Source organism: Sus scrofa, chromosome 14, assembly GCF_054392235.1.
Source record: "Sus scrofa isolate SSC_HxYL_T2T_F1_AM1 chromosome 14, Sscrofa_HxYL_maternal_Yorkshire_Landrace_v2.0, whole genome shotgun sequence".
Lineage (NCBI taxonomy): Eukaryota > Metazoa > Chordata > Mammalia > Artiodactyla > Suidae > Sus > Sus scrofa.
The window spans coordinates 163038298-163062961 of record NC_139396.1 but is presented as its reverse complement, the minus strand read 5'-3'; the positions used below and the strand labels follow the sequence as shown (position 1 = coordinate 163062961).

General features: G+C 62.0%; 1 protein-coding gene across 41 annotated transcripts in view; it reads right to left on the bottom strand.

The window, feature by feature from the left end:
* Positions 1-24664, bottom strand: part of JAKMIP3 (Janus kinase and microtubule interacting protein 3) — a 103433-nt gene that overhangs the window by 32566 nt on the left and 46203 nt on the right. For 8 of the 41 annotated variants that reach the window (XM_013981817.3, XM_084995367.1, XM_084995380.1 and 5 more), the window contains exons 3-13: positions 21165-21662; positions 10447-10662; positions 8994-9113; positions 8320-8466; positions 8031-8162; positions 7168-7203; positions 6324-6383; positions 4407-4535; positions 3602-3730; positions 2675-2758; positions 1266-1328 (exon numbers count right to left, since the gene is read on the bottom strand). In XM_013981817.3, the coding sequence (XP_013837271.2) occupies positions 1266-1328; positions 2675-2758; positions 3602-3730; positions 4407-4535; positions 6324-6383; positions 7168-7203; positions 8031-8162; positions 8320-8466; positions 8994-9113; positions 10447-10662; positions 21165-21662 (1614 nt within the window). The remainder of the gene's footprint in view (positions 1-1265; positions 1329-2674; positions 2759-3601; positions 3731-4406; positions 4536-6323; positions 6384-7167; positions 7204-8030; positions 8163-8319; positions 8467-8993; positions 9114-10446; positions 10663-21164; positions 21663-24664) is intronic. The other 33 variants (XM_084995387.1, XM_084995394.1, XM_084995390.1 and 30 more) reach the window with 8 other exon arrangements.

Below are 24664 nucleotides of genomic sequence, written 5' to 3'. Positions count from 1 at the left end.
AACGAGCATTTTTGTGTGCATGTGTGTTAGGTGCACAGACGAGCATTTAACTGGCATGTGTAAGTGTTCAGTGTTGGTGCACACGTGTGTAAATGTAACAAGCGTCTGAGTGTAACAAGCTATTCTGTGTGCACACAAACATTTACGTGTGTGAGTGGTTTGCACACACAGCAGTGTTTGTGTGCACAGAATGTTTACGTGTGCAGAGAGCTCCATGCAAGCCGCTGTGCTGCTCTGATGGGCCTGGTGACTCCTAGTGGGCATAGCGGCCTCTGGCCCTGGGCTGGCTCGGAGGCTCTGTCTGTGTGAAGCACGTTGTGGCAGTGCCCTCAGGCTCAGGAGTGGTGGCCAGCCTGGCTCTTCTCTAGAAGACGAGGCCAGCTGCCGGGTGAAGGGCCACCAGGATCACCTCACCAAGGCCGGGCCATGACCAGGCTGCCAGGGCGAGCTATAAGGCCCCACTGGCTCTCCTGCCTCTGGACACGCAACTGCCACCACCTCCCGCCCCTCTGCACGCGTCTGGCTCCAGCATCGCAGGGCCCTGCCCAGCCAGGTGGGCCACGAACTGCCTAGACCGTGACCCTGGGTGCCCCGCCCAGAGACCTGGGATGCAGGAGGGCCTGGCAGGGAAGATGCTGGGGACCTGGAGGACAGCCTGCCCACGGGGAGCGGGGAGGGCTGGCGGCCCGGGCAGCTCAGGGCACTGGGGCAGAGAGCCAGCCATCCCGACCGAGTCTTCCAACCCACCTCACTTCGGACGAAATCTTCCAATCACAAAGGCCAGCCTGGGGGTTGGGGACGGGGAGGTGACAGCACCCTGCGGCCTCTGCTTATCCAGAGGGGTCACCTCTGGCTGGAGCGGCGGCTAAGCCTCCTGTGACCCTGGGGGGAGCCCCTCCCGAGGCCGGGGCTTTAATGTGGACGCTGCTGGTGGTGCAGCCCTGGGCCCACGAGGTTCCTGGTGGGAGGGTTCCAGTGGTTTCGAAAGGGCAGCTGGTTACAAAGACCCTCTAACTGTCACCAAGCACAGAACAAGTCAGGCAACAAAATGTGACTCGGGAACTGGCTGCAGAGCCCGGGGCGGGGGACCCTGGGGCGGGGGAGCTGCCCCCAGGACGGAGAAGCACAGAAGGCCCGGCTGGGGGGTCGTCGGGGGAGCTCTGGCTGAGCCGCAGCGCCCAGACACGGGGACCCACACGCCCCGAGCGCACAGGAACCCTGCTCCCTGGCAGCAGCCAGAGCCCGGCCGCCTGGGGCAGGTGCACCTTTTCCACGAGCTCCTGGTTTCTCCGATAGAGCGCTTGCTTCTCTTCGATCCACTTCATGTCCTGGAAAAGGGGGTGAAGCGGAGAAGTCAGTTCGCCCGGGACACAGTTGTGATTTAAACCGCGACGCAGCAGAGCAGAGGATCTGACCAAAGAAGGCAACGCCCAGCTTCCAACGTCACCACCGAGCGGCAGCTTCTGCCACGCAGCTCAGCGAACCCCAGGATCCACCCGTTTTCCTGGGGAGACATGGACGGCGCCCAGGCTTGTGCCAGCCCAGGCCAGGTGCCCGCGTGGACATCACGGGTCCGGGGGAGGGACCTGCTGCCAGGGGAGCCGGGGGGCTCAGGCAGGGTGGGGGGTCCTGTCCACTTCACATCTGGGACAGGGGGGCGGAGGCGGCCTCCTCCCTTCATGGGGGCCCAGTGACCTCGGCGGCCCCTCCCCGATCGACGCCCTGGCACTCCCTCCGCCACTGGCAGCGTGTCACAAAGGGAGGCATCTCAGACACTGAGTTTGACTCCAAATCTCTTCTCAGCAGAGCCATCTGTGAAGTTCTTCGCAAGGTCGAGGGCTTTGTTTTCAGTGAAAGGAAGAGTTTTCCCTCCTTGAATCCCAGGCTTCAGCCACTGTTCTTTCTTGGGCACAAGCAGCATAGCGGGGACAGGAGACGGGGCGCAGAGTCCGGGCTGCAGAGGCCGCACACACACAGCTCTGGGGCACAGCTCCCACAGGCTGAGGCGGCCCTGGGGGCTCAGCGCCCATGGATGGAGGTGGCGGATGCAGGCCAGTCCTGTGTGTTCAGCTGAATGGGCCACAGATGCCTGAGCACTGAACTCGGCTCTCACACGTGAGCAGGTGAGGAGGCGGCCGAGCAGACAGTCACTCACGTCCTTCTCCTGACTGTCCATCCAGCCGTCCACGCAGCAGCTCACGCCCCAGGGCCCCTTCTGCACTGCGCCTGGTGGTGAGCCAGGCCCCTTTCTACCTGGTCCGACCTCCCCAACCTGCTGGACATCCTCCAGCCTCGTCCTGGGTCCACTCGGAGCTGTGCTACCCAGCAGGTCACGGGACGGATGCCCTCCCCCAGGACGTGAAGAGCCCAGAGGTGGCGCTGGCCCTGGGGGGGCGAGAGGAGAGGCCCACAGACTCCCGGGACCTGCGATTCTGGTCCTGAGCCAAGAGGACGACCCAACCTCTGGGCAAGCCCAGAAGGCCGCGTATGGCGCCCAGGCTTCGAGGCTCGCCGTGTGACTCTTTAAACACACATCCTTTGGGTGATGCGCACACAGCACAGGGTGGGTGCCGCCCTCCAGTCTGCAGAGGGGTCCCTCTTACCCACATACACGTCCACACGCACCCCGTCAAGGGCCCGGCGCCCCCCAGCTTCCGGGGACCCTCCCGCGCACCTGCCCCTGCTCAGCCAGGGCCTTCTCCAGGTCTTCGATCCGCGCCTGCGCCCTCTGTACGTCCGCCTGGAGCTGCTCACGGGTCTGTTGGATGGCAGGAGACAGACATCAAATTTTCTCTAAAGGTCAGGACTCGCCCCGCATGGGGGGACCTTCCGGACCAGCTGCCTTTGGGTTCAGCTAGAGGAGAAGCGGCCCCTTTGCCAGGAAAGGAGGACGCGAGGGCTTGGTGACCTGGCTTCGCTCCCGGGGGATCATCTACAGATTCCCTGGAGGGATTCCTGGGAAAACCCTCGTTGACAGGACGAGAGAGGACCACCGAGCTGCTGGGCGCCGGCCAGGGGGCTCTGCTGTAGCCCTTGGACGACCACGACCACTGAGCCATCAGCCCGCACCGCCCGGCACCGCCTGGCCCAGCCCGGCACGGCCCGGCACCGTCCCTGCCCGCCCGGGTTCGCCTCCCTTCTGCATTTTGCTGTCACTTTCTTCCCCCAGAGCCTGCCCCTTGTGTAGACCAGCCCCTGTACCAGGCTGTGTGGAAGCCCCCACCCAGAACCACCTGGCTTCCCGGGGGTCCGAGCCGGCCTCCCTTGAGTTAACTTGCCCTCAGAGGGTCCAAGCCACAGGGACGTTATCCTGATGGGCGCTCCTGCCCCCTGGGAACAGCCTCCAGGGGACAAAGATGCGAGTGTCTGGCCAGGGGCACAGGGTGTGAGGTGCCCCAACTCTGGGAGGGCAGGACCCCCCCCCGGTCCCGGCCCCCCAAACACTGCTAGTCAGTCGCCTGGGTGAGCAGCACCGGCCCCACCATGACCAGGGGAGAGATGGGCCGGCCCGGGAGGCACAGGTGCCAGAGACCCTGCAAGGCGGGGCAAGCGGGGGAGCCCAGCGGGAGCCGGAACGTGGCGGAGTGGAAGTCAGTTAGACCTTAACTTCTCGCTCTGCGTCCAGCGTCCCTCCGACCTGCTCCTGCAGCAAAGCGTAGGCCCGCTGCAGGGCCTGGTACTCCATGGTCAGCTGCCGGAACCTCAGCTCCGGCTCCTCCTTGGCCAGGCCCTGCAGAGGCACAAAGACACAGCATTCATGCGGCCTCTGCCTGGGCACTGGGAGCCGAGCCCCGAACCCTGGGGCGGGAGGCAGAGCTGCCTGCTCTGAGGCCTGGATGGGCTGACCCAGGGCCTCCACTCCTGCCCAGGCCCCCAGCCCCCCACCCTGTCCTCTCTGGTGGCAGCCGTGCCATGGTGTCCTGGTGTCTACACAGGTCCTTGGCCATGGGACCGTGTGCCAGGGTCTGCCAAAGGAGGCCTGACCCATGGCCTCAGTGTCCCCAGGCCTGGTCAGGGCCTTGGACCATCAGCCCCTCCTTGTCCCCCAGCCGCAGGGCTGGGCCAGTGTCCCTCCTGGAAGGTGAGATGGGGCCAGACACCCGGTCTGCGCTCCTTTCAGAGACAGTCTTCCTCATTGCCTGGCTGCCCTGATGCAGGACTTGGCTGCACCCTTGGCGTGGGGGCCAACCCCCCGCCCGGCGCTGGGCCCTCTGAGAGGGTGGGGCTCTCTGGACCGCGGGGTGGGGGCAGACTGGGCATGGCCACAGGGAGTGCTCCCTGCTGTGCAGGATCGTGGGCTGCGGGGCACAGCGGAGAGGGCCCCCTCCACAGAGCAGGCCCCGGCCGGATCCCGCCCGCCCCTCACTGCCCGCAGGGCCCGTCCAGGAGTCGTCAACAAGTGTTACCTCCTCCAGGTCGTCGTCGGGGGTGCATGGGGTCTGGTCCGTTCTGTCCGTTTGATAAGAGATGGAAGACCCGTCAGACTCCAGGGAGGCCTCTTCGTCGTAGCCAAAGAAGGTCTCCACGACAACCGGCTTCGGGCCAAAGGAACCGCGTCAGAGCAAACCCAGACCGGCTGCTCCCCAGAGGCCTCCTCAGCTGCCCAGCGTGGGGCCAGCTGCCTGGCGCCCCCCAGCACACTCCAGCCTCTGTCCCGACTCCCCCCACCCCAGCCTCAGGCAGGGGGGCCGTCAAGGGCTGGCGGAGGGCGGAGTGGCACACAGCCGGGGGGACCGCACTGGCAGCTCAGCCTTCGCGGTGGGGGCGAGGCACCCCCATGGGACCCTCTCAGCGGTCTCAGGGGGCCAAGCCACGGTCAGGATGAGAAGACGGGCCTGCGCTTCAGCACCGGGTCACATTCCAGTAACTCGTTTAAAAAGGATCAGTTCCTTACAGCAGAAATTGGCTCAACACTGTGTATCAACTACACTTAAAAGAAAACATTGCTGGACCTAAAACGGATCCGTTCTGGACAGACTGGAATAAAAATAAAAACCAAAGCAAAAATGGGTCCTTCACCAGCTAGTTTGAGAAGCCCTGCCTGAGTGGCCACTCCCAAGGCTCAGCTCTGACTCGGGCCACCCCAGGCCCCGGCCAAGCCGCCACCTTCTCTCAGTCACTTCCCTGGCGCCCCTGACTCTGTCGCCAGGTCTCCCGCCGGTTCCTGTGCCTGACCCTTCCAACGACACTCCTGCCTGGGGTCCCGGGACCCCCTGGGCTGCACAAACCACGGCTGGAGGGCCCGGCCCCACGCCGGCGCAGGGCACTGTGACCCCTCCCCAGACGTCCTGCGGCCTCAGCCTCCCCTTCTCCCCAGGACCACCCCGCCTGAGTGCAGAGGCCACCTGGGCGCTGACCGCCCACCTGCAGGGCCCTGGCCCCTCCCGGAAGTGCTCCCCAGCCTCCACTTCTCCACTGAAGTGGCTCGAAAATGAGCAGACTAACAAACACAGACAGACTTTCCAAAGCCCAGCCCCCCGGGGCCCTGTGGCCTGTGATTATCCTGCCCCAAGCACGCCAGCCAGCCGGCCTCCCCCCGTCACCTGTGTCCGACACCTGCTCTCTCCACAACCGCACACATCTCCCTGATGTGCTCCCTAACTCCAGACCAGATGGCCCAGCATCCCCCCGCCACCCCGGCTGGACCTCCTCCTGTGGCAGCCCCCTCGGCCCCCTGTGTCCCAGCTCACAGATGCTGACCAGCCTCAGAGGCCAGAGGGCACCGGAGCCGAAGCTCCAGGCTTCCTCGGCCAACGTCCTTCCCAGCCCCCGGGTGCATCCTGCTCACTGACCGTGCCCGGCCTTTCATCCCCACACACCCGGCTTCTCCCTCTTCCCGTCTCGGAGGCACCCGGACGTCGGGGGCCCAGGCATAGAGGGTGGGGCTCCCCCAGTCGGTCCACTCTTAGAGCTGCGCCGTTGGGCCTCAGGTATTCCCTAAATACCCTAAATAATCTGAGGAGCGCGGCCCCGCACCCCTCACGGCCTCTCTAGGACACAGGGCAGGGGCGGTCTGTCCACCAGGACCAGACCCGACCCGGCCCGGGGGGTGGGAAGGCCAGGAAGGGGCCCACAGCTAACGCCTCCTCCTTCTCGTTACTGTCATGAATCCACATCTTCTCTTGGGAATTTAAGGGAAACAAGGTAGGGTTTTTTAATTTAAAACATGAACAGAATAATTACTTTGGGTCCTGTTTTGGTTATTTTATAATAACAACTCTTAGAGATAATAAAATCTTTTTTTTTTTTTCACATCTAAAGGAAGAGTCTCATTCCTATGAAGCGGCTTTTTCAAATACACGTGTCAATGCTTTCTCCTTTACCTTGGGCAGTTTTGCCATTTTCTTTCTTTGTTTCCGGTATCTTAAAAGCTTATCACGCTCCTGCAAAAACCAGTTGAGAAGATTTTTTGAGTAGTTGAACAGCTCTTGTCTGTTTCAAACACGTAGGTTAATTAATATCTTTGTGCGTCATCTGAATGGACCAAGGGCGACCTTGGGACTGGCTATTGCCTGTATCATCAAGGGACTAGAGGTGACCTTGGGACGGGCCCACTGTCCAAAGACACTGCCGCAGAGTCTGCTCAGGGCGGTTTGCTGAGGGTTGGATGGGGCATCTCTCAGCACGTTGGGTGGCTCTGAGCTCCCTGTGCTGGAGCTTCCTCCGCAGTCTGCTGGAGCTTCCAGGGCAGGGTGGAGCAGTACACACAGAAATGGAAAGTCGAGGAGGGTGGAGGGCCAGCCCCCCCCTTGCTCTCTCAGAGCAGATGTGTCTGCAGGAGGGCATTGGCACAGTGGAGAGACCTCGCCCACACGTGAGGAGACCAATGAGCTGGTTCCTCCAGGGAGCTGGGCTGCAGCTGTGGGACCAGGGGGAGCCAGCCAGGCTCAGGCCAGGGTCCATGCTGGGGGTGGAGAAGCCATGGGGTGAGGGCCCAGGGAGAGGGGAGCCAGCCCTGAATAATGACCAGAGTGGCAGCTCCCGCGGGCATCGCCAAAAGCCAACCGGGGCGTTTGCCATGTCCCTGGCCTCTGTGTGAGCCTCCTCGGCCACCAGGCAAAGCCTCTGGCTGGCAGCACAGCAGTCACAAAACCCACCCAGGGTGCAGGGCGGCCGCGAGTGTCTGACGGGAAGGAACCACCGCCCAGGACGGCCGGGTGCACTTACTAACACGCTCTTAACGTAGCCCGCCGTCTCCAGGGTCTGGGGAGAGAGAAGGAGCTGGAGCCGCGAGAGCACAGACCTTGCCCCGGGGAGCCCAGAGCCCCCCGGCCCCAGCCTCTCCAGTTCCCGATTCGAACCAGGGGGCCCCCCACCGCCTCCTGCCCCCCATCCTTGCTCCCTCCCTGAGCCGATGCCCCCAAGGGCACCGAGAACCTGCAGGAGCTCAGGGTGACCATGCCCCTGTAACCACCCTCCCCCATACATTCCCTGCGCCACGCCAGCCACCGAGAGCGCCCTCTGTGTCCCCAGGGCGCAGAGTGCCGAGGCAGCTTGTTCTGAACTGCTCTGACCGTGGAGTCGGTCGGATCCCAAAGAGGAAGCAGAAAGCGCCCTGAGCTGGGTAACGGGACGACGGGCTGATGCCGCTGACGAGGGCCTGGGGAGGACGTGGCTGGCGGATGGGGCCCCAGGAAAGATAAGCTCACACCCCAGCCCCCAGAACCCGGGACCGTGGGCTCGTTTGGAAACAGGCATGACGACATGGACGCTGACAGGAGCCCAGCCCGGAGCCGGGTGGCCGAGTGCGCAGAGAAGAAGCCAGAGCCCCGTGAGGACAGCCGAGGGAGGGGCCGGAGACACCAGAAGTTCCCCGGGACAAGGACCCTGTATGGGGCCCTGCCAGCGCCCGCAGGGTCCAAAGAGAGCAGAGGTGTGAGCCCCTCTGCGCCGTCCCGCCCGGGGCTGCCGAGGCGGTCTCGCTGGTCCAGAGGGGGCGAAGCGGAGCGCTCTGGCGGGGCCGGGGGGCAGGCCCGGCCGGGCGCCGGGGGACCTGCCGCGGAGTGGGGAGGGACAGGGCGGGCGGGCACCTTGGACAGCTCGTCGATGAGGTGCTGCTGCTCCACGATCTGCAGTTTCAGGAAGTCCACGTCCCTCTCGTCCTGGCTCTGGTCCAGGTCGTTCAGGGAGCTCGGTCTCCTTATGATGCCAGCCCTCTGTCTCTGAAAACCAAGCAGAGCGCAGGGCGCGTGGGGTGAGCGCCACCCGGCGAAGGGCAGCAGCGTCCTCCCGGCCACCCGACGGCCCAGCGGCCCTGTCGCCCGCCCCGCCCCGGTCACCGGACCCGTGTGGGAGGGGCGGTCACGGGCGGGGCCCTACCATCTCTATGTTCTCCTGAGTGACAAACTTTAACTTGTTTTCCATCCGACGTAAACTGTGAGACAGGTCCTCGTTTTTCCGAGTCAGGCGTTTGTTCTTCTCCAGCAAGGGCTTGTACTGACTTTCGGCCTCTCTTAAGCGCTTTAGCTGGAAGACAAAGTCAGTTACGCAGCAGGGCTTCTTACGAGTGACCAGGAACCAGCAGTCTCCAGCCCGGCAGTAAAGTCAGCAGACAAGCCCCAAGAACATCGAAGGGCAGCAGCCCAGGGCCAGCGCGACGCTTGCCCATAAAGCTGCAGTAAACCGATCAGCCCGTGACCCCTCCGGACACCATGGGACGCGCACGGCCGGGTGCCGCAGGTCGCCAGGCAACTTCTGTGGCCATAAGACTGACGGCGATGGTGCCACGAAGGGCAAGGACCTCTCACGTGCCAGGACTGAGAATTTCTGCCCAGTGACGCAGAGCAGGAAGCCGCCAGCCCGCGCCTGAGGCCCGCACCTGCCCCCCGACCTGGTTTGGTTAATAAAGTTTTACAGGAAACGTCCAAGGGGCCCGGGCACATGTCCCACCCGTCGCCACCACCCGCCTCCCGGCAGGGGAATTCGAAGAGGAGGCCCCAGCGCCCCTGCACCGCAGCCGCCAAGCCACAGGCCCTCGGACCCCGGCTGCTCACCAGCTCGTTCCGCTCCTCCGACAGCAGGGCGTTGCGGTCCTCCAGCTTCCGGATGATGGCGCTCAGCTCCGCGATCTTAAGTTGGAAGCGCCGAGCATCCTTCTCGTCCAACTGCTGTTCCTAAAACAAAAATCAACTGCAAATAACTGTTCGTAGACACAGACATGCAAATCTCTGCAAATCCCGATACACCGCGGACACCACGGCCCCTCGGTCGCCCTCGAGTCCGAATGGCTGGGGGCGGGTGTGGACCCTCCTGGAGGCGGGCGCCTGCTGCCCTGAGCACCGTGGGGACGGCAAACTGCTCGCTGGGGACAGAGTGAAGGAGCAGAAACGTCAGGGAGTGTGCAGACGTGGTGGGTGAGGGCGGGCAGAGGCAGGGGCCACGGGCGGGTGACGCCAAGAAGGCAGCAGAAACCAGCAGCAGCCTTCAGGGGGCCACGGCCGCAGCGGGTTCCAGGGAGGGGCCTGCCCTCGTTGTGGGGGGCCTGACTCCCTGGCACTGTGACGTGCACACAGACAGAGGTCAGCTTAAGACTGTCAAGAGTTGGTCCCTCAAATTGAGTTTCGAAAGGTCACTTTGGGGACCACTCGAACTTCATCCAAAAATCAATGAAGACATTTTGATCTGGTTTCAGCACCTCTCTGGGGTTAACAGGATCTATCCAGGGTTTTAATTCAGTCAAGCCACCTGTAATAGGATCATTCAATGTCACGTTCTAGTCTTAAAATGTCGCTGTCCTATGGCTGGCTCAACCAGCGCAGTTCTGTCCTCAGGGCAAACAGACGCATGTCCAGGAAGGACAAGGGACGGTTCCTCATTCAGCAGGTGCAGGAGAGGCGAGGGAGGCCCCCCAGGCCTGTGGGGTTTGCGCCCCTCCCGGTTCCCGGAGCCCCCAGGGGGCTCTGAATGAGGAAGGAGCCGCTGTGAGGAGAAGAGGGTGCCACAGCCCCACCCAGTCGCGCAGCCCCAGGAGCAGCGGAAAGTGGCGCAGTCACAGTGGCGGATGGGTGGGCCACTGGGGACCACCGAGGAGGGTCAAGGCCAGCAGCAGCGAGCAGGGGCCTCCAGGGCCGCAAGGCAAAGCCGAGGGCGTGTGGCAATGGAGCAGGGCAGTCTCGACACCCCCCTGCAGGTACCGGGCCCGTGGCAGCGGGGGGCCCAGCAGCTGCAGGCGGGCGCAGCTGGAAGCCTGGAGCCTTGGGCCGTGGAAGGATCCGGCGAAGGCCGGTGCTGGCCACATCAGCAGCGAAAGGAGGAGACAGGAGTCTCAGGGCCCCTTAGCTCAGAAGCCGGGGGCCCGCTGGCCGGCCGGCTGCAGACACGGTCTGCGTCCCCAGGGAGGAGGGCTTGGGCTCTGGACAACCCAGAGGCTGCCCGCAGGGCCAGAGTCGAGTGCCCGCGGCACCAACCATGATCGGGTCGGCCGGGCAAAGCTTGGGAGGTGCTTACAGGGCTTCCCGAGTGGTCTGAGGCGTCTCCTGCACCGCTGGCCTGAGGAACTTCCCGTCTGGGGCTGCCCAGGTGCCGCTCTGTCTCTTTGACCTGGGACAGCTGCTCATCTAAAGCCTCTTTCTGGAGCTGCAGTCTCTGAGCATGCCCGGCTTGAACCCCTAACTCTCTCTCCAGCACGAAGACTGCTCTGTCTTTAAATTTTATCTCCTCCATCTACAAGGAGAAAGAACACAATCACACACGCAGGCAGGTACAGATCTGCAGTTACCATAGAAACAGGCGGAGAGACACACATGCACAAGCATCGGGAGGGGCGGCCCTGCTGCGTCCTGGGCTCAGAGACCGGAAGCAAAGCAGGGGGCCCTGGACCGGAGCCGCGAGCCCCACTGTCCAGGCTGCGGCACAGCGCCCCAGCTCTGACCAGGCTCCTGCCTGGACACCGTGCACCCCGTCCCAGCCCCCCTGGGCTTGTAGCAGGACTCCCCCTCCCCCAGGCTGGCCTGCAGGGGCCCTCGGTGGCACAGGGCTGGCACTTTCCCACAGGGTCCAGAGAGGCCACCTTCGCCTCCGGCCTTCTGCTGCATGTTAGGGGGACTCCCCAAGGCCCCCATACCCCGTGATAGGATCAGCAAGGCTCGTGTTAAGACAGGCCAGCTGTGAATACGAAGTAGAAGCCCCTTTCCATCCGCGGGCACCCGGCCCGGGACAGCTGGACAGTGTGTGGGACTCGCCTCTCTTGGCTCCGACGACAGCAAGCAGGGCAGCTGGCCCACTGCTTGCCGGCAAAGCCTCATTCTACGTCCTCCTCCTTTGAGCCAAGGCGTGGGCTGGGGGCGGGGATGACCAGGCTCCAGGTGCGAGCGCCCAGTGCACCTGACCCACCCGGACTGGAGGCGGGAGGGGGGCCTGGCCCTCCCCGCTCTCCCTCCAGCACCGCCAGCGCCTGCAGACACTGCCGCCCCTCTCTCTGCACCCTCATCCGCTTCCACGAGCGCCTCCCTGACCTCGGCCAAAGCACAGGCCGCTGCCCTTGGGGTCGGGTGGAGGCAGAACAGGCCCCACACCGCCCATTCTTCAGACAGACTCAGAGGGAGATTCAGAGGGAGGCTTGTGCAAAACACATTTTCACACAGCAGAGCGGGATGGGAGACTGCTGCGTTACTTGCTGTTTAAGGTTTGGAGGCCTTAGAAGCCTGCCATCTGCCGAGGTCAGCCTGGGACAGAGTCCAGACGTCTGGTCAGCCCAGACCACAGCGTCCACGGGCAGGCGGTGCACTGCACGGAGGAGCGGGAAGCCTTAGTGGCCAAACGCCCATGGCCTGGAGCAGGCAGAGAAGGGGGACGAGGCAGCCCAGCCGTGAGTGGAAACGAAGAAGGCGGTGAAAACAAAACCGCAGTAGGAAACAGCTCTATTAGCTGCTCTGCCGTTTGCACGCACACAGACCCTTAGAAACACGGCTTTTCTCTCACCAGGACACACGAAAATCAGCGTCTGCGGACTCCACTCGCATCTGCTGCTCAAGCAGGGGGTGGCGACCAGAAGCAGACCTCCGCAGAAAGTCCCCGTACGTGTCACGTAATGTGGCCAAGTCAGAGGGTCCCCCCGGCACGCGTGGAGGCCAGGGTCGCTGGCAGCGACTCAGCCCAGGGCCCGTCGGTGCCTCCTGTCCTGCCGCTTCGGACACACAGGTCCGCTTCTGCAGGAGGCGCCTGTGCACGACGGGGACGCCCAGCTGAGGCGGGGACACGCTTTGTCGGCGAGTGGGGCCCCACCTCACTTGGCGGGTGGCTAGGGAAGCCTTGGAGGGCAACTCGGGGTCTGGGGGCTGCACCCCTGTGCAGGTGGCTCCCGCCCTGCATGTCGTCCTGCAAGGCTCCCGGCCCTGAACCGCAGCCCTGCTTCCCCGGGTCCTGGCACCCCCTTCCCCTCCATGGGGCTGCGGGGTCCTGGAGGACAGTGCTGCCGAGAGCAGGGTGACACCCCCTTTCCCTGCCTTTGGTCACTGCCCATGCCCACACCCAGACTGGCTCTGACATGCACCTCAGGTGGCCCGCCCTCCCAGGAGCCCAGGACAGGGGCTTCCAAAGCTGACACAGGTGGTCAACTTGGCCACCTTCTCTCGCCTGGAGGGAGTGGTGGCTTCCAACTGGCCCCCTGTGTCCACTGTGTGCCTGCCACCGCCCACGCCCTTCACACCACAGAGCATCTCAAGGAAGAGAATCAGATCTCATTGCTCCCGTGGCCCCAGGTACCAGGAGCAAGATTTGGAATCCCCACGGAGCCTGCCTGATTCCGTGACAGCCACCCCTGCCCCTCCCACCCCCACAGGCTCCCCCACCCTGTGTGGAGCCCGAGGGAAGCCCTTTGGATGGGGTCCCTGGGGGAGGGTCCTGGTCAAGGAGAGACGGCAACCTTCACTCGCCTTAACCTGCCCGCCCCCCACCAGGCACAGAGTGCGCTTGGGGCAGGTGCACAGAGCCAGCCCGCTAAGCGGAGCCTGGGACTGGCCTTCAGCTGGCCGTGACGGTCTAACCACCCTGCCCAGGGCTGAGGTCCCCCTGAAAAGTGTTCACCCATCCCAGGCGCCATCGACAACCCCATCGAACCACCCATGCTGTGGCAGCTCCCCCCAGGGACCCCTCCCCGCCACGGGGCAGGTGAGGACCCCCGCTCCGGGAGGCCGTGTCCCAGAGAGCAGACAAGCAAGCCGAGGGCTGGGCCGCATCTGGTCCGGGGCTGACCTTGGGGAGACCTTGGGCCCCGGGACTGGGATGATGCGGTCCCCACGGTGGAGGACGCTGCTTCTGAAACAGACTCATGTCCAGACTCTTCCAGGCTCCACTCTGGGTCAGGACTCGCCCGCCTTGCGGCCGCTCACCTGGAACCCATCTCCCCTGAAGACGCAAGTGTGGGAGAGGCGGGCGGTCCCTCCGAGCCACAGCCGCGCTTCCGAGAACCCAGCCAGCTCAGAGCAGCCTCTGCCCCGGTCCCATCCCTGCTGTTTGTCAGAATCCCCCTTTAACTCACTGTCTAGACAACCGTGGGGGCCGACGATACCATCATTCTTTCGAGAAAGCTGAAATAGTGCCTGTACTTCCTCAGGTTTATAGACGTTTTCATAACCGTCTGAGCTTGTATTTTAGTGAATACACGTTAACATGCCCCAGACTCCATAATGACACAGCACGAACCTGCCTGAAGCTGCTCCTGGGGCCCAGAGTCACAGCCTCTCCACGTCTCCAGCAGCCCTGTGCTCAGAGCGTGTCACCAGCCAGGTGAGGCTGGGGCCACGGGGACCTGCCTGCATTCACCCAGGAAGCCAGAGCAAAGCCCTGCCCACTCGCTTTGACAGAATGAACTTCTGGCCAGCAGCCCCGAGCTGCCCCGGACCAAGGCTCTCCGGGGACGCCGTGCAGCCAGGCACAGAGGGGGCTCCAGACTCCACTACCGTAAGACCCGAGGGAGCCTCGCTGCAGAATTGCGGGGCTGAGCCAACACTACAGGCCCAGGCCTGTCCAGGGAGGTCCTAAGGCCGCAGTCATCTCCTGAGACCCCCGGCATGCTGATGAGAGACCCCGGGGAGGGGCGCCCCTGATCTGAGCAGCCTCTGAGCAAGCCGCTCCACCTGCACGCCCTGGCTCTGTGGGGGCTGTGCCTGCTGGATCTGCATCCCCACCCTCCAAGCAGCTTCCCTGTGAGACCCCTGTGTGCCCCCCCCTCCACCTGGGGTCCTGGGTGAAAGCAGGGCCTCAGCAGGGCATGGCACTCCAGGCTCGGGTGGCTCAGCCTGGTCCTTTTGCTCCTGCCCAAGCCTGGCCAGCAGGGACTGTCTCACCTCTCACCAGGGCCAACAGGGTGGCTGCAGGCTCTCTGAGTGGCCACAGATGGCCACAGCCTCCCCCTTGAGCCCTTCGAGCCACACCCGAGAAGACCCCAACAGGCTGGAACCAGAGGGCAAGGGCCGGAAGGGCTGGGCCAAGCGGGCAGCGGCTTGGCCAGAAATGCCAGCCACGGGGGGTTGCTGTGTTCTTGCCGTGTTCTCGCTCCCCGTGTCCCACCCCCCTCCTTGGTGCAGGCACTTCAGGCCCCTCCGCGAGCAGTGCTCTTTGCTTGGGAGACGGCGACACATGGCCACGGAGGCCCAGAATGGCCACACCCTCCACAGCTCCCGGGCCAGGCTGCCCACGGCCCCACACTCTGTCCTCGAGCCTGGGCCATGGCCGGGCTCCTGCGATGGCCCTTGGCTGGCACATGGTCCCCTCCTGTGCCAGCGGCTGTGCCCACACGCCCTGGTTCTGGGTCAGGGGCCGGGTTCTGAGTCCCCTGGGCACCCGCGGACCCTGACCTTCCAGAGCCACGTGCCTTCCTCCAGCCCAGGGACATCGTCACCACCCAGGGCAGCCAGGGACACGGCCAGAGAAACAGCGACTCTGTACCCGACGTCTGCGAGGAGCCGGGGGTGTCAAATTCCCTCGCAGGCCACCACAGCCAGGGTCTCTCTGACGGGGAGCCCTGAGCCCGCCGTCATCCCGCATTGGTGAGCCCCGCGGCACCGTGGCTGTCCTGGGGCCTGGGACTGCATGCTGCCTCGGCCCCCAGTGCCCCGACGCCGGCTGACTGGCAGCCCCCGGCCCGCCTCCCCTCTGAGCCAGGTCCCGTTCTCAGACCCGCTCCCGGGCCTGCAGGGGGGCGGGTGCGCCTCTGGACCACCTCCCCCACCTCTGCTCCAGCCCTGCTTCCACCCCCTCTTCCCACCCCTGTCTTCTCCCTTCTCTGAAAAAGCCCTGGAGCTCCAGCTCCCAGCCGAGCCCCCCAAGCCCCAGGCTGGGGCGTCAGACTCCGCCTCCGCCTCCGCTCCCAGATCCCGCGGCCAGGCCAGCGCACGGGCCTGGTTACAGGGCGTCGGCCCTGAGTGCGGGGTGCTGCCTCACCAGCCAGAGCCCCGAACCGGAAGACGGAGCCAGGGCCCCTGGGAACAGTGCCGCAAGGAAGGGACGACCCTCCTCCGCCACTGTGCCCAGGCGGAGAGCTTGGGCCCAGCTGCCGGGCTCGCGGGTGGCGGGTGGGGACACTGGCTCTCTCCCTGTGGCCACCTCTAGGAGTGCCTCCTGCGTGCCGGGCAAGCGGCTGAGACCCCCCGGGTTTTCCTTTTTTTTTACTTTTTGGCCGTACCCTTGGCAGGCACAGTTCCTGGGCCAGGGAAGCAACCCTCATCTCAGCAGTGCCATAGCAGCTCCCTGAGCCGCAGAAGTGACACCACCAGCTCCTTAGCCTGCTGAGTCAGCAGGGAACTCTTCACGAGTGCCATTCATCATTTGCTTTAAAGGACGCAAGACAGAACGTTGCTATATAGTGATATACACGAAAGCTATTAAGAGAGTAGATCCTAAGAGTTCTTATCACAAGGAAAAACATTTTTCCTTTTTTTCTTTGGGGTTTTTCCTTTTATTGACTCTGTGAGATGACGGATGCTAACTAAACCTATGGAGTTAATCATTTCTCATACATGTAAGCCAACCCGCCTTGCTCTCCTTTAAACATACACCGTGATGTATGTCAATGATACGCCAGAAATGCTGGGGAAATTATTTTGTATCTTCTGTAATAGGTTGGGCTATGGGAACAGTGGCCAAGGGGGACAGAGGGGCTCTGGTCCTGAGTCCCGCAGGGCAGCACCCTGGGGACGGGCCTCCAACAGCGACACCTGGTGGACATGGTGGGAACTGCAGCAGGTGGCCCATTGCCTTCCCAGCTTGGAGGGGGCGGGCGGCGGCCTCAAAAGGGAGGTATTGTTTTTCTCGCTTTCAGGCATGGACGTCTTCAGTAATACACGTATGACGGATCCGTGAGATCTAGATCTGGATATACCATTTCACACACGTGAAATGATGGCTAAAGGAGATTCCCCCAAGTAATTACAATTCTAAAGAGGAAAACTGTGAAGACTTGGAAACAAACAACCAACGTTTGGTCCCTTTTCTAGGAGGGCTGGGCCCTCTGAGGGCTGTCTGACCTGGGCCCTCCTGCAACTCCGCAGGGACAGGCGTTTCCCTGGGGAAAGCTGGCAGCAACGCAAACACGTCCTGCCCACAGACGTGCAACCGACGCTGTTTGCCAGGGAGGGACCTAAACGCATTCGGATCAAATCTTTGTTTGAACCGGCTGTAACATCCTACTTGTTTCTCGTCAGTTAATGAGTTAGATAAAGATTCTGGCACGCGCTCCGGGTCCATTTGTCCGAGAATCGTGCTTCCTCTCTACTGAGATGTATCCTTCAACCGTTTACTTATGAGCCCAGAGAAAGCTCCAGCCGTATTTTGTTTAGGAAGAATGATGCTGAGGTTGCCATGGAAACCTGAGGGCTGAGTCCTGAAGAAGGGAGAGGACTCACTCCTCCAGAAGCGCAGGCTCGCGGGAGAGCGGGCGTGATTCGCATAAGGTGGGCTTTTGAGGGGGGACAGACGATGGCGCCAAAGAGAAAGCCTCGTCCTATACGAACACCTACTGCAAGACGGAGGGGGCACCGTCGACCGGGCAGAAGGATGGTCTTTCTGGTGAGGGTTGTTAGGACAACTGTGTATCCGTATGAAAAAATATAACTGGGCCTTTACCCCCCCACACACACACCAACACACACTCACACACCGACACACACACACCGACACACTCACATACACACCGACACACACACACACCAACACGCTCGCACATCAACACGCTCACACACACACCAACACACACACACTCATGCACACCAACACCAACACATGCACACCAACACACAGCACTCACACACCAACACACTCACATACACACTGACACTCACACACCACCAACACACACACCAACACACTCTCGCACACCAGCACGCTCACACACACACCAACACTCACACACACCAACACCAACACACACACCCCAACACACTCACACACACTGCACTGGGGCAAAGACCTATGCATGAAAGACAAAATGATAAAGTTTTAAAAAGATGAGTCTTCAAGCTTCAGAATAAAAAGGTTTCTCAAGCAGCACACGATAAGCACCAACCCCAAGGGAAAAGACTCAAAATTAGACTCCTTTAGAATGAAAGCTTCAGATCACAAGGTATCACTGAGATGCAAAGAGACGGCCCCCAGAGCCCCCAGGGGAAGACGCTGCATGTTTGTGCCAATTTTAGAACCCGCTCTCCAGCCTGCAAGGAGGGCTGCTGGGTTTGGAGGGGCCCCGCGTGTCTGCTCGTCACATGCCACGGAGCGAGGCGCATCCCAAGAGACCGGGCGCCCCGTCCGCGGACGGGGACCCACCCTCCTCCGTTCAGCTCCTCCTCGGTTCCCCTCAGCCGCGGCGTGCGGTTCCCAGCGTACGCGCATCTTTTGTCAAACTTACTCCCACGTGCTGCCTATGTTTCGCATTATGAGCGGCATTGCCACAAATTTCATTTGGATTGTTTGGCATGGGGAAATGAAATACAGCTGATTTTGCATTTTGCTTCTTGTCCTGAAACTGTGCCGAGCTCATTCAACTGTTCATTTGGGGAAACAGGGGCTTTTTCTACATACAAACTCATGGCACCTGCAAAAAGGCAGTTGTCAATGCTTCCTTTCCAATCTGAAGTCTTTCCTTTCCTCTTTTGCCCTGGGGTCCTGACTTGAATTCCTCAGTAGAGAAAGGCCAAAAAAGGTGAAAGGAGGAAAGTCCCCAACGATACGGCAGAATTTCTTCCAGTTCACCTTCAAGTAAAGCCTCCGCTTCCAAACACACAGACCCAGGGCCCAGAGCCAGTGAGTCACCGGGGGCGAGGCGGGGGGGGGGGGGGGTGTCCCTGTCACTCAAGGAAATGAGAGGAGACAGCAGCCAGAACGAAAAGAAGCAAAAAGGACTCTGAGATAGAATGGACAGGGAAAGGAACAGAAAAAAATCCAAACGCTTAAAAAATTGGAATTATTATCCTCAGAAAAATAAGAGATGACATTACATTTATGAGTAAGAAGGGAATGACAAAAATTTTATTTTAGAGAACAAACATTTGGAAAATGAGATGCATATTAGCAGAGATGCTTTTAAAAGGACACAGAAGAGTTAAAAGAGAAAGTTGAGAATATGTCCTAGAAAACAGAACCAAAAGCCAAGGTTAGAGGGAAAAATAAGAAAATCAGAGCATGAGCTTCAAGGCCCAACCTCTGCCTAACGGGTTCTAGAAGGAAGAGAGGGGAGCAAAGGATTCAGGCGGACGCAGAATAAAGCCTCCAGAGCTGACGGCCGTGGCTCCAGTTAGAAAGGGCCTGGCCACCTGGCATGTTGGATGAACACTCATGCCAAAGGCACATCCACCCGAAGCTTCAGTGAGGCTCTGAGCTCAGGGACAATGCCCCGTAACTGCTGGGGCAGGGTGGGGACAGGAGACAGGGCCACAGGAAAGGCCAGGAATCAGAAGGCCAGGAATCAGCAAGACTAGGAGTTCCCGTTGTGGCTCAGTGGGAGAAGGACCCATCACTTTCTTCGTGAGGACGCAGGTTCGATCCCTGGCCTCGCTCAGTGGGTTAAGGATCCGCATTGCTGTGGCTGTGGTGTAGGCCGCCAACTGCAGCCCTGATTCAACCCCCAGCCTGGGAACTTCCACATGCTGTAGGTGAGGCCCTAAAAAGAGAAAAAAAAAAAAAAAAGAGCAATACTAAAAGTCAGAAGACAAGGCAGAAATACCGTCAAGTTCCTGATAAAAACAAGTTTCCATCCCTTATTTCATACTGAGTTAAAACATCCACTGAGAGGTTAGAATAAAACGTTCACACACACAATTTATTTCTCGTCCTCTCAGTGTCCAGGGAGCTCTTAGAGAAGGTGTTTGCCCAAGATGAGAGGCATCCATCAAGGAGCAGGAGGACGGGGGGCTGCGACTCGGGAGGGAGGCAAGGGCTTCCCAGGACGGCGAGGGCGGAGGCAGCAGGAGCGCCGGGGAAAGGCACGCGGACCGGATTCCTAAACACCCCGGCCCGGGAGCTGAGGGCGAAGCAGCGCGAGGCACCCGGAGGACCCAGCAAATGAAAACACCAATTCGAAGGGACCTAACGGTGAGTGTGGTGAGTGTGAGAACGGGAATGGCTCTTTACACGGCAAGCGGTGCACAAACGGTTCATTTCAGCCCAGATGCGTCTTGGGGGTCTCCTGGGACTGCACCCCCCTCAGCTCCGTGCCCGGGAGGGAAGCTGGCCCTGGTGTCGAGCCCCTAGTTGGTTTGGCCGTGGGGAGCAGGACGGCCGGAGCTGAGAGGAGGGGGCGCTCTGGGTGTTTGCTCCCCCCGGTTGGCTGCGTTGCCCCCGAGCCCCCTCCTGGGCCGTGGCCCTCGCCCACGGGGACAGCGCTTGCTCTGGCCCCTTCCCTGGGGCCGCCCCTGGGCCTCCAGAAGGCCACCCACCCCTCTGTGAACAGAGCCTTCCCTGAAGCCTCCCCAGACACCTGTTTGGGGTGGGCTGGGTTCCTGCTGAGACCTGGCTGACGGAATTTGGGGGGCTGGCGGGGGAGCAGAGGAGGAGCTAAACCTGAGAAATCAAGCGGGAGACGCTGAAGCATGTTCTTGACAATCTGGAATAAAACCCAGAAGAACCAGCTGGAAGAGCTGCCGGCAGGGGCGGGGGGACCACAGCGAGCGGAGGTTCTGCAATCGGCCTCTAGTTAAGGAGCCCAACACGTGGCTCAGGGATGGATGGGGAGCTGAGCAGGGGGAGAGGACAGCGGACATTCTGTAAAAAGAGGGGACCATCCAGGGTGACGATGTGAGGGCCCCCACGGGCACACAGAGCTCCCCGCGTCCTCTGGGCCGCGGGTCCGGAATGGCTGCCACCTTTCGGGAGATCGGCACGGCAGTCTTTGGAAGCCAGAGGTGGGGAAGGTGGCCTGGGGCACGGCCCTGATGGTTGGCAAGCTGGCTGAACCCCAGGGAGTGGCACCTGGGGGTCCCAAGGGTGGCTGGTGGCGATGCCAGCTGGGTCTCTGAGCACCTGGCAGGTGCCCAGCTCCACTCCCCCGAATGCCCGAGGCGGGCTCCCGGCTCCAGGCAGTGAGGAGAACCCGGCCACCCTCACAAAGCTGAGTGGTCTGGTTGCCCTCAGCACAGGGGCTCTGAGGACATCAGGCACCTGGGCTCTGGAGCCACGAGGATGCACCTGCTGACGTCCCAACCTGCCGAGAGCGACGCGGCCTCCCCAGAGAGCGCCCAGCTGGGGCAGGAGGAGGGCCTCTGGCCTCCCCTCGCAGAGTCACCTGGGCGCAGAGCTGCAGAACCGGCTGGGTGTGGCCTGTGCGACTCCCCCACCAAGCACCTCCCCGCCCCGCCCCGCTTGTCTTGGGCTCACCCCGGCTGTAAGAAAGGGAACTTTCCATAAACCTCGTGGGTGGGGGGGGGGGGAAACAGAGGGAGGGCCCCTCCTGGGTGTGTGGTTCTGGCCACGCTGGAAATGGGGAGGAAAGCCGGTGTTGGGGTGAGTTCTGAACTGCATCCTGCCGTCTGTGGCAGCCTCGCCTCTCTGGAGCCCTCAGTCGGCGGGGAGGGGCTCTGCGCAGAGGAACCCCCCTCCCCGCCTGCCTGCGAGCAAAGCCCAAGCGCGGCCCTGCGCCCCCTGCTCCCTGCCCCGCCCCGCGTCCCCGCCGCCCCTCCCCCCAACGCTGCCGCCCGCGCCCCTGCCCTGGCCGCGCCCTGCGCCCCGCGTGCACGTACCAGCCTGCGGATCTCCCGCTCGCACTCCTTCTTGATGCGGGAGATCTCCTCCTGGTGCAGGTGGTACACGCTCCTGATCTCCGCGGCCTTCATCTTGTCCGCTTGCATGACCATGGTGAGCGCCTCCTCCACCTGCTTCTTGGCGCCCTTCAGCTCCGAGATCTCCTGCTGCATTTTCACCTTCTCCACCTCGAAGCCCTTCTTGGCCTCCTCCTTGGCCTCGGACAGCAGCACCGTGCGCACCTTGTCGGGGGCGCCTTCGCGCAGGGCGTGCAGCAGCGCCTGCAGCCGCTGGTTCTCGTTGTCCTTGATCTTGATGACCCGAAGCAGCTCGGCCTCGTGCTGCCGCAGCAGCGTCTCCCGCACGGCCTGCAGCTCCTTCATCTTCTCCTCGTGCAGCTTGGTCTTGAGCTCCGTGAGCAGGACGGCGTTCTTGTGCTGCTCGTGCTCCCGCACCTGCTTGAGCTCCTGGTTCTTCTCCCTCTCCACCCGGCTGACCTGCAAGACAGGGGCCCCGCCACACCCGGGTCGCTGGTGAGCCGAGCCCTGCGCTCCCTGAAAGCCCAGCTCACAGTTGGGGAAGCTTTTTTTCTCTTGCAACCTTGGGAGCCATCTTCCACGGAAGAATGCCTCCTTAATAAACGTGGATTGAAAACCGAGTCGAGCCTCGTCGGTGGCGAGTGTGAACACAGTCCCGCAGGCGTCGAGCCTGGAAGCACTGCTGGCGGGAGAGCAGGATGGAGGAGACGGCCCGGGGGTGAAACCCTTACCTCTCAAATGAATCCTCCAGGGAGCGGGCTCAGCCCTGTGGGGAGCACGCCTCGGCCCCACCTCCTTCAGCCCAAATAACGGGGTGCCAGCTTACCTGCTGCGACACTCTGGGCAGGTCGAGAAGCCAGCGCAGGCAGCTGCGCTTCTGTCTACCTGATGTCTGGCATCTAGGTTTGGGGGACACTCTGATTTTTTTTACTGAATGGCTGATGTTCATCCAAAAGCTTTGACCCTGGGGCTGAGTGACCCAGCCGCCACCATGCGGCGTGAGGTCAGTGCTCACGATCTATTTAGGGAATGAAGGAGTGGCTGGGATCCAGGTTCACCCCAGGGCTACCTGCTGGCAGAGGGGTGGACACCCAAGTTTGCAGCCCTGCCACGCCCCCTGCAGGGTCACCCACTCCTGTGCCCTTGCGCCCCAGGCCTCACCCCTCCCACCGCCCCTCCCCGCTGTCCACCCTCCACGGAGGCAGCTCTGGAAGCACAAAGCTCACGCTCTGTGTACGTTTCTCTGGCTTCCAGTGCATTTAGAATAAAAGCAGCGCCTCCCATGGCCCCTGGGAAGGGTACCATGCACACAACCTCTCACCGCCCCCCAGGGCACATCCTCTCGGGAGAATGAGGCATGGGTCCAGCCCCCTCCTCGGAGCCTCTGCGTTCCTGCCCCGCAGAGCTGTGTAAACGCCGACCCCGCAGCCCCTGGACGTGCGCCTCCTCCACCGATCTGGCTCATGCTGCTTGGAGGCCAGGCTCCTGCCCCGGGCATCCTCCCCCAGTCTCAGCGGGCGGGCCCTGGGCCCCCTGCACTGACCCCATTACTGTGTGTCACTTTTTCACAGCAGTTACTCCCCAAGGTGTCTGATTTCTTTTTCTCTGTGACTGAGCTCTCTCCCTCCCCCGCCGGAGCAGGCTTCCCGGGAGCAGGCGGGGGCTGTGATCATTCCCCATCGGGACAGACTGTGACACCGACTCACTCAGCTGATGCTTGCTGGTGGGCAGTTCTATCGAGCGGGGTTCAGGACTGAGACCCCCTCAGGACGGCTCGGGCCCACCAGTGCTTGGAGAAATTCTAGTAGCTGGGGCCCCCGACCGTCCCCCTGTACACGGTGGGATGAGCACTGGCCCGGCTGTCGGGAGAGCTGGACTGGGGTCGAATGCTGACAGCAGACAGGCATTTATTCGTCTTCTGTAGGAGCTGCTCTTTCTCCAGTTTAAATTCAGCTCAAGACATCAACAAAAAGCAAGATTTGTGGTGGTGTTTCTCAGTTGTGTGGGGTGGTGACTCTCTAGGGGAAACCGCCGGTGCCATTTTAGAAACTGCTCAGGGTGGGAGGTGCAGCTGCCCCGCGATGGCGGGGACGCCGAGGGTCGGCACAGCAGGTCCAGCAGCTGGACGTGGCCGAGCCAGAAATGCCACCAGCATCCGAGATCCAGAGCCCAGCCTCCTTCCTGTCAATACACACCACTCACCTTCACGACGGCTCCCTGGACGGGAAATCAGCGGAGAAAGGGAAAAGGATGCAGCCTGTATCACAGAGCAGGGGGTTTTGCTGTGTTTCAGTGGGAGTGGAGGAAAGAAACTTATCAGCAGAACAGTTCAGGGTTAGATGGGGTTTAATCCTGACTCCGAGCCAAGCTGGCTGGAGCAAAGGTGGAGACCACACCCGCCTCCTGGTCGCCCTTCACAGGGGACCTGTGACTCTGTTGCAGAAAAGGTGCCAGAGCCAGCATCACGCATGCAGGAGAGCCTGGTGAAAAATGAACCCCTGCCCTCCCGCCCAATGCGGCATCCCTGTGGAGTCGACTCTGAGGGCACGGGCATGAACAGCACGGCTGGGGTCCCCTGGGACCAGCACCCTCCATGACGGCATGCGGTGACTGGGAGCTACACAGGAAGGGAGCTGGCGGCTGGCGGAGAGAGGGACAAGCAAACCACTTCCGAGCGCTGGGGACTGTCAGGCCGGCCCTGCGCACCTGCAGTTTGGAGCGTGAGGACCCGTCCCGGGGGCCCCCTGGGAAGTCGCTGAGAGGCTAAGTGGGCTGGTTGTCATCTCCATCTCTGCCACCTGCTCACCGGCCTCTCCTCTCTGAAGCTCCGCCCGCCGAGGGGCAGTGAGGTCCTCTCCTTCGGTGCCCAGGCTGACCCGCCAAGCTCCCCCTGCGTGGAGAGGGCTGAGGGGGGCACGCAGGTGTACGAGCCCAGTGGGCAGGAGCGGCGGTCACCCAGTGGGTGGGAAGCAGGGTGGTCAAAGGCCCCTGGCCCCAGATGACACTGAAAATTCAGAACCAACCCAAGAGACCTGGACGGCTGAGCTTGAATAGCTTCTCCACAACTCGATCTTTGCACAGCGCTTCTGTACAAACTTGCTAAGGAAGCTGTTCCACTGAAGCAGCTGGGAGGTTGCGCTGAGATCCTGTAACCGCCTCCTTCATGCCTCCAGGGGTCAGAGGATGTGGCAGCAGGCTGCCACATGATTGGCGAGCAGGTGGGGCAGCCGGGGGCCAGAGGGCGGCCTGCGCTTGGCCGAGCGGTTCCTCCCTTCAGGCTGGGTGCCGCCCAGTGCAAAGGCAGGTAGACGCTTGGCTTTTCCTGGATTCACTGCGTCTTCGAGGGGATGTGTCGCTTCCTGGTCAGCCTCAGAAGGGAACGGACCAGCTGTGTCACTAAGAGTAGGTGGATCTAAACGTGGTTGATGTTTCAATTCTGTGCCAATCTCTCCCTCATGGAA